At 44.3% G+C, this 13,563-nt stretch overlaps 2 protein-coding genes across 2 annotated transcripts; both read left to right on the top strand.

The window, feature by feature from the left end:
* The first annotated feature begins 2,433 nt into the window (after positions 1 to 2,433).
* Positions 2,434 to 3,532, top strand: LOC104462012 (transcription factor HES-5-like). The gene is made up of 3 exons (XM_010073786.1): positions 2,434 to 2,499; positions 2,807 to 2,987; positions 3,210 to 3,532. Exons 1-3 carry the CDS (start codon positions 2,434 to 2,436, stop codon positions 3,530 to 3,532), a joined length of 570 nt encoding a protein of 189 aa, XP_010072088.1.
* Positions 3,533 to 11,617: 8,085 nt separating this feature from the next.
* LOC104462010 (transcription factor HES-5-like) lies at positions 11,618 to 12,647 on the top strand. The gene is made up of 3 exons (XM_010073784.1): positions 11,618 to 11,699; positions 11,834 to 11,999; positions 12,099 to 12,647. Exons 1-3 carry the CDS (start codon positions 11,646 to 11,648, stop codon positions 12,350 to 12,352), a joined length of 474 nt encoding a protein of 157 aa, XP_010072086.1. The 5' UTR covers positions 11,618 to 11,645; the 3' UTR covers positions 12,353 to 12,647.
* Positions 12,648 to 13,563: the final 916 nt, after the last annotated feature.

The raw sequence follows: 13,563 nt of genomic DNA, 5'->3' as shown, positions 1-13,563 counted from the left end.
TCCTGCTGACCACCCCTGTGTGCCCCCTTGCCCTACGTTGCCCCTTTCTCCTGGTAAACACAGATCTCTGAGAAACCCCTGCCCACATGGTGAAACATGTGCTTTTCAGCCTTACTCGGTGAAAAAGCCATGTGAGTTCATCGTGCCTTGACAGAAGTGCAGGTTCCACAAAGGAGTTATTAGCACCAGGCTGTGTGGGTTTGAATTTCTCAGCGTTTCCCATACTTTTCTCCTATTGATAACATTTCTTGTTGGAACAATAGAAGTGTGCCTTGCAACTACTCACAACATTAGTGACGGTGCTTGAGCCTGAATGATTTAAAGGGAAAGAATCCAACTCCCAAAAGACCATCTGGCTATCAGATATAATACAGCAATAAAGGTCAAGACTGCTTCTCAGGAGTTGGGAAAACGATGGGTTTTGACACTGAAGAGTCTCTTCAACCAGCTTGGTACATGCCTACCTGTCAGCTCCTAGTTTCAAGGCCTGCCACCACTGCTCCCTTGCCAGGAAAGGGATAACACAGGACACCAAATTCTGCAGGAAGGCCAGCCTAAGAACACCGGAAAAAGTGCAACACCTTATTATAGCTAGCAAAAGCTAGGGCATGGTCTCTGAGCTGTATCTTATTTTGTATCATAATCCTTTGACAGCTTCAAAGTGTTCATGAGATGTCTTGTCTCCTGGCTTTCCCACAACACAGGGAATAAAGGGCTCCAGCGACAACATCTGCCCTTCACAAAAAGCTAAGCCCATTCAGTCCCACACAATGAAAACCACAAAGCTATTTCAGTGACACCTCCCTCCTTCCTGTCAATTGCCCATTAAACTCAGGCTTCACTTCAGTATTTCCAAGTAAGAAGTTGTGTTGTCTTTGGATTTGTTACCTTACTGCACACTTCCCTCCTCCATTGCCATTCCCAGATTCTCAGCCACGCTCCCCTGCACAAGCTGTGCACTGGGAGAAGACGAGCACACCTCTGCCTCGGTCACTACAGGCAGGACCCTCACACAGCAGGATGCAGCACAGCTTTCCTCAGGCAGGTTCTGGGTTATTTTCGGTGCTGCCTCAAGGACCGTATCCAGGCAGAGATTTTTTTCATAAAACAGAATCAGGACTGACCAAAATTGTCCACATAGCTTCATTATTTTTCTTGCCTTTACCACGAAATAATGTTTGCTTAATTTTTATTGACATTTTTATGCAAATACAAGTAAGCAGCACTGTCCCCATTTTCCAGGTAAGAAAATGGAGTGCAGATGATATGCTAAAGGTTACACAGGGAGGCAATTATGTTGTCTCTGAGATCTCACGTTCTGCAAACTGCAGCAGGTCCAGTCTGCGCGGGGCAGTGTGATGCTCCTTGATCAGATGAGAACAGAGACCACCAGAAATCTCAGGCAAGAAGCAGAACTGACCTCCTTGCTGAGGTCCAAAGAGAGGCCCCCCAGCTACTAAATCCCATTCACAACCTGCCTCTGAATTCCCAAGGCCTAAGGCTTATACATTGAATCTGTTACTATTCTTTAGCCCATCTTAACCATCATTCTTGTAAATGTTCATATGAAAGAGTAGAAAAGGGAAGAGAAAGAGCTACAGAGGTGACTAGGCATGGGCCCAGTTCTGCTAGGAGGTGGGTGGCTGTCCTTAATGAAGGCAATTGAATACGGGTGTATCGGGCTCACAGACCCCGCTGTGTTAAGGGGAAGAGAGAAACAGAGGATACCATTTCCATTTGCTTCCCATTCCTTATTTATTCACCCTGTCCATCCAACATCCGTCCATCCTCACTGTAGACTCTCCAGAGCATTTAGAAGTGTCATGCAAACAAACCTGTCCTTTCACACTGATAACACTTCGGTCCACCCATTAAAAGTGTATGTGCAAGCAAGCAAAAATACACCCAGGCTCTGGCAAGCTGCACCTAGGCTCTGGCTGTGAAGTGCCCTCTCTAGAAAGAGCAGAGAGAGTCCTTGGTGCTGTTGATTTTAACCCTACCAGCGCTCCCCTTCTTCTTTTCTTGCCTTCCCCCAAAAGCGTGCCTCCTCCACACCACAAATGTGACTGGCACATGCAGGGACTCAAGAATGCAATTGATCCCGGACAACCAGCTGGAGGGTCAGTGTTTTCCCAGATCCCTGGGCAGCCCTGAAGAGCCACGCTGCACACTCCACCAGTCAGCGTGGGCAGAAGGTTATTCTCTCCAGGGCATTTGCAATCAATGTACCATGCACTAATGGACGCTTCCTCTATTGTTCAGCTGTGTGCCTGGATTGGCTGCATGGCTGTGGGAAACACCAGCAATCCTCAGACTCACATATCTGCCGAAGATCCCTGATGTATAAATAGAGGCAGCCTGTAACTGCCAAAGCATAGTCTTTCGTTCAGCACAGCAGCCTGACGTGGGGATCTGTGCCCAGGACTGAGGACAATGGCTCCCAGTAACACTCTCATGATCCACATGGAGGAGAAACTGCTCCCAAAAGAAAAGAACAAAGTAAGTAGAGCCCTGGACAGAATTGGAAAGGCTAGCCTGCGCTCTATGCGATGGGTTGCCTCTATCAAATAAATACTACCTGGGAAAAAATGAAATAAGGACGGAGAAAGTGGTCTGGGGGAAGGCCAATAGGTTAAAGAGAGATAATGGGTTTTAAAAATGAACTTGAGCAGGGAACAGGTAGGCAGCATTGCAAAGCTCTCCCACCAAAATAAAGCACCTTTAAACATGTGTATCAGGGCATCAGAAGAGGAAATTAGGTCAGGTCTCAGAAAATCCCTAACAATCTGTTCCATCTCTCTTACAGCTGAGGAAGCCAGTGGTGGAGAAAATGCGGCGTGACCGGATTAACAGCAGCATCGAGCAGCTAAAACTGCTCCTGGAGAAGGAGTTTCAGAGACACCAGCCCAACTCCAAGCTGGAGAAAGCCGACATCCTGGAAGTGGCTGTCAGCTACCTGAAGCAGCAGAGCCAGTTGCAGGACCAAAGTGAGTGCAGAGCATGTATTGCACACCACTTAAAGTCTGCTACCCCAGGCCTTTGCCCTCCCTCATAGCCCTGGCCCCTAAAGCACGCAGGGGTTATAACACACCAGGTCTAGCCACATGAGCAAGGCTTGTGAACTCAGGCTCCTGAAAGAAACTTAATGCATGAATCACCCCATCCCACCTTTTGGTCATGATCTTAACCCACTGCATTTTCTTTTCTAGCATTCACTCACAAGAATCTAGAGCAGGACTTCAACAGCGGATACCTGCGGTGCCTCAAGGAAGCCATGCATTTTCTGTCCTACTATGAACCCAAGAAGGAAACTCAGGTGCAGCTAATCAAGCATTTCTGCAAAGCTCAGATGGGTGCAGATGTCAGGTACTCTCCCGCTCTGCGTAGTCCACCCCTGTCACCCCATCTTTTTGCCAGAAAGCAACCTGCCCAGAAGAGTGTGGCTGCTGCTCCCACCATCTGGAGGCCCTGGTTTTTTTTTGAACTTTGCTTTATTCCTATGTTTAGCTACAAAAAACAGAGGGACCTGTGATTTTATAGTTCCTCTTTAAAGTAGGAAACATTGCTTTCCAAAGGTGGGAGGAGGGCGGTTATTGTTTTTCTGTCATAAGAAATGAGGGTTGCTGTGTAGTTTCCCTTCATAGTGAAGGAATGTGTTAGTATCTTGCAGCAAATTTGCTGCTTTTATTGATGGCTCCTAGCCAAAGAGAGGACCAAGTTCTGCAGTGATTTAGAGAGCCAAACGTCCTTCAGTTTCCATCACACTTTTGCTTGGCAAGGCTGTTGAATCTGTGGCTGTCAGTGGAAATCTTTCTACTAACTCTCTGGGTCACTGGTTCAAGTGCTCCATTGTCTCTAGATAATGTATTGACCTTCCTAAAGAAGGAGCACTTTGAAGAATGTATTTTGTATCATAGAGAATTGAGCCTTTACCTTTTGAGTGAAAGATGTTATTAAGAAATGCTGATTCTTCTGAAGTTCCTAAACTATTTTTAGTATACCTTCTTCCAGAAAGTTATGATGATAACAGAGAGCTCTAGGGAAAATTCTTTTAATGTCAGTATGTTCTCCTCTCAGTTGAGGGATAATTGATGCCTTTTGTAAAGGAAATACCTGTGATATACCTTAAGGAAAAGGGGAGGAAGGGAGGCAATAAATGTTTTATAATCATTCACTGAACTAAAGAGCTTAAAAAGCTTTTATAAAGTTGTGATGTATTCATCCTGTGTGATGTTCAGCTTTGGTGTCTTCACTGTACAATACAATAAAAATGGTTTTAGTCATTAATCCTTTGGTTTGAAATTATTAAAGAGACTAATACTCCCGGACTAAGTGTTGCATGTAGACGCCTTCCACAGTGGGAAAGCTACTGAGAGATGTCATATTTCTGAGCCCTTCATTCCAGTACATAGTTTATATTTGTGAAATTCTTTTGGCAGCACAGGATTTCAGATACTGCAAAGAGGCAACCTCTGGAAAAGTTATCCAACTTTAAAATGGAGATGAAATTGAAGTGAGATACTGAGAGCTGTAGACCCAGATACTTAACAGGAACTTATTCAGATTTCAGCCAATCACTAATTTCACAGCCAGTTTATTTCCCCCATTTCCCATTGATTTGCCCAACAACTCGAGTTCAGTCTTATGCCTTCTGTCCATTTAGGAGGTAGCAATATACAAAACTAATAACTTCCAGTTTGGCACCTGACTCCACTTGGGGATCTTACCCACCTCTTGTGTGGTACTGGAACTACCCACAGTGGGGTGAACTAGTTTTCGTTGTCTTTTAATTTTAGCACCTTCTGTTACCTAAACATGAATTCAGTTAGGCAATAACAGAATTACTTTCTTTACTGAAGTGAAATCTGACTGTATATGGCTAAAGTATACATGATTTGATAGCAAACGGTGACTGAAAAAGTGTTTCATCTCCTAAATTATTTCCCCATAGTCTTATTTTCTTCAAACATTTTATTCTCTTTCTCTGACATCCACCTAAGGGTCTAAAACATGCCATGAGTAAGGGCCTGTGCCTTGGAGTTGAGAAACTGCTGCACTCCACCAGGCTTTAGAGTTGTTTTTTCCTATCCAGCCTGTTGCAGAGATGATCTCTCTGCCAAGTATCTTTTAAATTATTCTCCCTCGATTTTTTCACCCCACCGCAATTCAGAAAACAAATCTAGCATATCCTCTTACATGGAGATTTACAACAGCCTGCCTACCTGGCTTGTACCAGCTGGGTGACCCCAATTAAGCAGCTTGGGCTTCCTGCGAGTTGCAGAGAGAGGCACTGGAGCAGCCGTGTGCAGTCTCAGCTCAAGCCCTGTTAGACTCTTCTGCAATTCTCTATGTATAGGCCACAGGATTCCTGTCTCCTGAGGATTAAGTCAGCTGCACTCTGGTGATGTGAGGAGGATTAGCACCTGTTGTAAAGGATGTGCTTGGCCTTCTCCCACACAGACACACAGAGGGAATGAATGAAGTGAACAAGCAAAAAGGGATTCAGAAGGTATTTGGGGAAGCAGGAAGAAAAGCACAAGAAGGGGATCCTAAAGCCACCCTTGAGCACCTTAAACACAAACAGTCTCTCCAAAACACAGCACTTTCCCCAATAGTCACTTTTCCTTAGAAGAGCTCCTATTCATTGCTCAGTGGGGACTATTCACTGTTTATTTGCCCTTCTCGTCCAAGTAAAATAAATCTGCGCAAATAATCAGTTCACAAAACTATTATTTAATCACAGTAACACATTGATTTGGCTGTATGACAGGGAACCCACTCATTCTTCCAGAGATGTAGTAACAGCATGAAACACCACTGGTCAACATTTCAACTCTCCTCAGATTCCCTGGGAGAAATGCCCTTGAAAAACTTTGTTTCTAGCACATGCTTTGTTCCTTAAACAAAAGGAAACCTACAGTATCTGATATTGTCAAATGGCTGCTTAATTAAGCACTAAACAAACTCAGATCTGACAAGATCAAACTGCATTCAAACACTGTTAGATGTACCTGGCCAGTCCTCACCTGACTGGTGATGAAAACCTTTGTTATACATATGGAAAGGACCAAAAAGACAGCTAGCCAGGTCAAGACCGTATTGCTCTACCTCATTAGAGTTGCATGGATCATTTTGGCTATTATTTTACCCTGAATGCATGAGCTGGTCGAGTGCTCTTCATCTGGCTGCCAATGCAACACAGGGTGGGTTTTTGGTACAGTTCTGCAGTTCATCAGGGGCTGATACCAATGCTGCAGATAGATTTGTTCTTCCTAATGAGCTATTAAATAATTCAGAAGAGATATTTTTAGATGTTGTGGTTGCTTAGTGATCTCAGAAAAGTCAGTTCACCTTGCTGTGTTCAACTTGTCTTTGTCAATTAGTACAAGCTTCTGAATCCCAGCAAAATTCAAGCTGTTCATCCATGCCTGTGCATTTTTAAATCAAGCCTAATTAACACAGTTTGCAGATAGGAAGTTTGGAGGAGTTCAGATTCAGTCAAAATGCAATGATGTGTCCTAAAGCGCATGGCACCACAGGGACTGGGAACGGAGTCACACAAGGCATAAAGTCCACTGCTATTATGTGGACAGGTATCTTCTGCAGCTAACATGTTACTACCCGAGTAAACCATGTTGTGAATGTCACAGTTCAGTGACATTCATCACTTCAGTTTGTTTAAAACAGACAGCATAAATGGAAAAGAAAAAAGGAAACCAAAGAAAACCTGCACAAAATGAAGACTGTTGGATTTGAACCCAGTCCCCTCTAAGTCTAGGCTAACACAGGAACAGGCTGTGGAAATTACAAACTCTGCAAAGCTCATGTGAGATCCAAGTCAGACTTGTCAGCGCAGAACTCCTGCCACCTATGTTGGCACAAATCTGGGGAGACACAGCGACTGTCATTCAAGCCACAAGGTCTTATTCTCATTTACCCTGAGGCCATATTACATTACTCTGGCTACAGTGGGAGAGTCGATCATGCTTAGCTGTCAGTGTACGTGAGATTCAGACCTGCTGTTTGCAGAGTGGTGTAAGGGAGAGAAACAGCAAGCACCTCCTTTCTGGGCAGGGGGGGAGAAACCAAACGCCACCAGAAAGCCTCCCTTTGCTCCAGGGCATCAGATCCATGGCTGGTACAAGTGCACCGCTTCTGTTTTTCGACAGCCAAAGACTTGCCCTTCTGGGCTTTAGTTTACCTATTACTTGAGAGCTAAAAGCCAGACCTCCGGTTTCACCAGTCTTCGCACAGCAAAGGTTATGTTTACAATTTATTAATTATTATCACTTATAATAATTGAACGCAAAGCTTCTTATTGCTCCTCTATGGCCTGGGGTGACGCTCCCCTGCTCCAACACATTCCCACCCTTAGGGAAGATGTTGTTTATTATGCTGATCCCACAGCCCAGGAATATTCTCCTGACAAAGCCCCTATTAACCTCAGAGTGTGGGCCTGAGTTTCTCAGAGTTTCCCACACTTTCTTCCCTATTTATGACATTCAAAGGGACCACAAAGGAAGCGTGCCTCACAACAGCCCACATTAGTGACGCTTTTTGGCTCTGCATTGTGATGACCAGCAATTCCTGTCCCGATAGACCATCTGGAGAGCTATTTTCCCAAGGAACACATTGATCGATCAGTATTATGCGAGAGCCCTTTTAAAACTTGGGAATGTTATGCTCTTTGACACTAAGTAGGTGTCTTGAGAGGGGTTGTCAGAAAGATTTTAAACCATTTAAGGAAGGCACAGAAAAATAAAAATCGTAATTATTTCTTTAAAAACACCTTCAATAGCATTTGTGAGACAGGCTGACATGAATGTAGGAAGTGGTCTAAAATAAAAATGCTCCAAAAGTGATATAGAAAGGAAAACCTTGAGCCATCAAGTTGTGTGCTATGAGTACAGCCACAGATGTACAGAAGCATTGCTCTTTAATTCTGCATAACACGGACAATGAAATTCTGGTTTTCTGTACTCTTTTCTGATAGTCCACCTTCCTCCTGACCTGTTGCTACCTTGCAATACACCGGGTTCCCCTCCACAGAAAGCTAATATCGGATGGGCTACCAATTGGTATTACACATAATAGCAGCATTTGTGAAAACAGTGTGCAAAGTAAGTTTGCACCTGGGCTGAAATCACCACCTACAAACCAGAAGCAGAAAGCTCCATGGCTGAGTACTGATCTCCTAGGCTAGCAGTTCTCCAGATGGTTTGATTTATGGACTATAATGAACACAAGCCTACTGATGATAGTCTTGAGGTTGGTTAGTTACCTTTCCTGGACCCTCTGTGGTTGTTCCTGAGCTCAAAGCAAGCTATAGCACACAGATTGCACACCACAGCTCAGGGTCAAATGGTGAGGATCTACAGGTGGAGACAATTAACACAGTGATTCTTGCCTTAGGACTCCTACCTGATGTGCAAGGTCTGTAAGCGCAGATTCATTGACAACTGTTTGCAGATTCCTGTTTCCCCTGACTGTCCCAGTATCTATTCCGAGTGGAGACACCTCCCTGTTTTCTTGGGCGATTGTGAAGACTGCATCTTCATGATGCACCTCATGACTGTGATGTGATTGACAGAGGAGCAAGGCCACTAAGAAAGCAAGCCTCTTTGTCCACAGCATAGCTGTCATTGCTAACAAGCGGGGTCAGATTTCACACCATCCTCCAAAGAAGGGAATTATTGTGTTACATTATTTAGTCAACTCCCCATTTGGCAATTTTGGGGATTTGTTTTGTTTAATCCTTCATTCCAAAACCAGGGAAACCATTGCTTCTGAGCCTCAGACAACCAATCTTTCATTCTGGCTCTGCAGTGACAGTCAGAGAGAGGCACAAACTCCTCCCACAGATATGAAGGAGAGTGACAAGGATTTGGATCACAAATGTGTTTCAGTGGGACAGACTATTGTGCTAGCAGCTGAATTTTAAGAGCCCAAACTGAGAAAACTAGTTACAGACTTCTAACAAAGAGCAACTGCACTGCCTACATCACAGGATTTTTTTTTCCTTACCTAAATTCTTGTAGAAAGTGCATACTGTACCCAGTTCCATGATGAATGTATTCTAGGGACAGCCTTAGAGAATTTATTATTCTGAAGCATCAGTTGGGAAATATTGCTGCCATTAAGTTTTCAGGCCTTAATAATCAAAGCAAACAGGGTAGGGAGGAGATACTTATCTCTCTTTTATCCCTCAACAGCACACAGAGGGTAGGTAAAGCAGGCAAGGGGGGAACTGAAGATTTGCTATCTTTTCAACTGACAGAGAGGGAGGGGAGAAGCCAGGAGTTTTAGAGCCCACAGGGCTGTTGTTTTGTGCTCACTCCAAGGCAGCATGCCTGGTTCACCATTCACATCAGACGGAGTCCACAGTTCCCAGGATTTCCCACGTTGCCCCATTCACAGTGTTAAACTGTCAACAAAAGAAGTGTGCCTCTGTGGGTCCTGAGAAGAAAGCTAACGCCTGCTGCACCATCTGCGCAGCACTTAAAGGAAGGGATAATGCTTTAATCAGTGGGAGTTGGTTTAGCCCTGTGGAGTCCAGAGGCATTGTGCTGGGGACAGGATGGCATTATTTAAAACCACTCATTTCATATTTCCAGAACTGAAAATTGGGTCAAGGCTTCCCTCCCATCTCACTGTGCCCACTGCTGCTGCAAACATATTCCTTCCCATACGGTGCATGGCAGGACCTGCTGTCCGTTCCATCTCATGTGACCCCTGAGAGAGATGCACAAAGCCCCGTGCTTGTCATCAAGCTCCAATAATGGCACAAGTACATGCAGCCAGGGATTGCCCTGGCTGCAAGTAACACTGCTGATTACAAGCTGACAAAATAATTCAGGGAACTGATTTTGAATAGGACTCATACTCCCTGTTCAATTATAGGTTTTTGACAACCATCAACAATTAAAATTGTTACACCCTAAGTGATCCATCTAAATGTAAAATGTCTTTGGGCTGGAAAGGGAGGAGAGAAGAATGGCTGACCTATGAAAATCAGTGCCTTGAGAAGCCAGGAAGTTACAAGGGGCTTTGTAAGCTTCAGGTTAGTAACTAGTTACAGGATCGTCCTTCGCAGGATCATATCCTTTTATGTAACAACACTATGTGTGCTGGAACACGTTGCTATCTATGACAGACAGAGGTTTCGACCCTGGCTTATTGAGAGGGATGTTGAGGGCAGGTGAAACAGACTGACTGCAGCTGTCAGCGATATGAAAGGTTTCCTTTCTGGTTTTGAAAGACAGACACAGGAAATATGTAGGGTTTTCAAGAATATTATTGTAGTAAGAAACAGGTATTAAAACACTAACATCCCTAACCTGCTAACCTATTAGCAATAGGTTCATTCCCTGTTCTAGCCTCTGACCATGGAACATGCATTAAGGAAAAAAAAAATATGCCCATGCCCAACTCCCCTTCAACCTGCAGATCTCCACATGCTACAACTGAAACAGATCTAGTACCACAAAGCATAACTGGGGATTTGTCAATACGAGGCCTCACATGCCTGACTAACGGACCTTAAATATGACTAGCTTTGTATTGGGTTGTGCTTGGGGGGTGAAATATCTCCAGAAAGCAGCTTTAATCCTGCATCTTACCTGGTCCTTTTCATTTTGTTACCTGTATTCATTGAAACACACATTACACATCCACTAAGAAAGCCCAAGATTGAAGGGAGTCACAAAATATGTCAGCACCTGTATTTACATTCTACAAGTGGGATAATACAAGCAAAGTAATAGACAGGAATTAACTTTTCACTGCATCTCAGTTGTTTGTAAAGGGAAAACATATTTAGGTGCTTTACGTGGAGACTCAGGACCAAGGGAACAGTGAGGCATTTGCAAAGTGGCATGAAATCAAAGAGGACATGTTTGGGAAGAGCATCATAATCGTTACATGTCACGGACTCCCATAGGAAAGCCCAGATTACCCAAACAAAAGCAAGGAAGAGCCCCGAATATAACTTATAGAGAGACTTCAAGTATTTAAACAATGGAGGCGGAAATATTTCAAGCTAACTGCTTAGTGCAAATTGTTTTAAGGGTTCTTACCTCAATTTTAGTCTCTAGTTGCCTGAAAATTATCTGGTACTGTATTCATCTAAGCACGGTTTAATGTCAATGAAAGGGTTTAGTCCCTCTAATTCTGCATCTTTTCCTTTTCAACTTCTCTTTTGGTCATGGGCACAGAGCATTATCTTTTCCTGGGATCAGGCTTCTGTGCTTAATTTCATCACAGCCTGGGAAAAGGCAGCACATTGAGATGCTGACGTTCCCAATATCAGGCAGAAGTTTGATTACAATGAGGGCAAACGCTTTCCCACGTTCTTACCCCAGCACCATAATGCCAAGCCCTATTGTGTCACACACTCCCCAGTCCACCTGCTCCTTTGGGAGCAGGGTATTATCCCCAGGCAATTCACAGTCAATTTGCCATGCTGTAATAGATGCTGTCTCTATTGTCCCAGGGCACGCATGGATTGGCTATCGACTGTGGGAAACTCAAAGTCGCTCAGGACCCATACATTTGTATGCAGCCACTGCGTATAAATACAGCAACTCCTGGCTCCCTTCTCCAGCCGCTAACCAGCAAGCTCCGAGCTGAAACCACCACTTGGGATAATGGCACCCAGTGCTCTCTCCCTGGAAATCCTAACACCCAAAGAGAAGAACAGAGTAAGTATCTGCTGCCTCTGTGACCATGAGGGCAAAGAGCTGAGAAGGGCCAAACCCCTTTAGAAGTAGGTTATACAGAGATGGGAAGGGGAAAGTCTCACTGCTAACCATCCTCTTCCCATTTTGTGTTACAGCTCAGGAAACCCATTGTGGAGAAACTGCGTCGCGATCGGATTAACAGCAGCATCGAGCAGCTGAAACTGCTCCTGGAGAAGGAGTTTCAGAGACACCAGCCCAACTCCAAGCTGGAGAAAGCTGACATCCTGGAGATGACTGTCAGCTACCTGAAATACAGCCGAGGTAAGTACATCCCCCGATCATGCCTGCTGCCCTTACTTTTAGGCAAACTCCACCCTGAGTTTCCCTGTGTAACACTTCTCTCCTGTTCTGCCCTTTCAGCTTTTGCAGCACCTTCCAAAAGCCTACAGCAGGATTATTGTGAAGGGTATGCCTGGTGCCTCAAAGAAGCTCTGCAATTCCTGTCTCTCCATTCAGCAACCACAGAAACCAGGATGAAGCTGATCTGCCATTTCCAGAGGTCACAAGCAGCACCTAAGGACTCTGGTTCTTCTTCTGCACCCGCTTCCACCCACCAGCCCCCTGCCAAACAAACAGCACTGAAACCCTCCTGCAGCCTCTGGAGGCCTTGGTAGGCCAAGAGTATGTTTCCTGGACATTTGCTTGTATCCCAGAGGAGATTGTGACTTCCTGTGCAAGTCCCTCCACTCCTCTCACAAGCAAGGAAGAATATTTCCCTTTTGCAGAGCATTACTATGCTTGGATGCCTGCTTCCCTTCTTCCAGAAGGACTGAAACAATCCCACCACGTGGAGAGAAAGTTGTTCTAAAAGAATGTGAGATGTAATCCTCCTACTAGGATGACTGAGAGGAGTTGTTCAGAGAGGAACACCGACTGTTCTTAACCTTAGTGAGGTTGTACATGTACATCTGTTGAGAAAGCAGTAACTTCTAAGATGTTCAGGCTGGCGTTTTCACATGTGTCCGTTCAGGAGGAGCCCTTTCCTCTAACCTGCCCCACTTGAGACTCCCAAGTGTCCCAAGCTATCCACACCTGTACTGCCTGCTGCAGCTGTAGCCGTGGGGGCCCAGAGGGTCTCAAGCAGAGCAGCTGGTCTAACTGGACACATTTGAAAACCTAGCCTTCCTATGGGTGTCATAATGGGTTCTATAATATTTATAGATTGTACTGAGCATGCTCTGAAAATGGTTAAACCATAACTCAAACTGTGTAGAGGAAATTCCTCAGGATGTCTTGCTCACAAAATCAGAGTACTGTTTGTGAGGTTCAGGATGTGTATGCCTTTTATAAAGGCAAAAGTTGATTTTTATATCCTTATAGGAAAGAAAGTTACGACTGTGTTGTCAATTTTACAAGAAATATCTATCAAAGTCTTTCATGAAAGGCAAGTGTACAAATTACATTTACTCTTTGGTACCCTACCATCAGGGGAGAATGTGAATTCATTACTGTCCTTAGAGGATGCTATACGTTATGTTGTGTGTCAGCTGCACCAATTGTATAACCTGTGCCAGAACTTATCTTGAACTCCGTAAGTTGCAGAAACTTTTAACAGTACAAAAAATAAAAATGTAGTTAATAAATCCAGCAAGTTATTCTTTCTTGAGTAGTTTGCGTAGCTGATTTCCCTGTGGTCAAAGGACATGAGACAAAGATTTCAGTGAAGCAAAGATATTCAGAATTGGTATTTAATTACCTCACCAGTTTTGTGTTCATTTGGAACACCTGCAGGGCTGTTTTCCACAGCAGAGAACACATAGCTTCGAAATACCAAACTCTAGCTCTCTCAGCGTGAGACAAAAATAGAGGCATGCCTAACCCATAA

Source organism: Pterocles gutturalis, unplaced genomic scaffold (genome assembly GCF_000699245.1).
Source record: "Pterocles gutturalis isolate BGI_N339 unplaced genomic scaffold, ASM69924v1 scaffold40972, whole genome shotgun sequence".
NCBI lineage: Eukaryota > Metazoa > Chordata > Aves > Pterocliformes > Pteroclidae > Pterocles > Pterocles gutturalis.
Note: the sequence above shows the minus strand (reverse complement) of the source record. Positions and strands in the feature narration are given on the sequence as shown.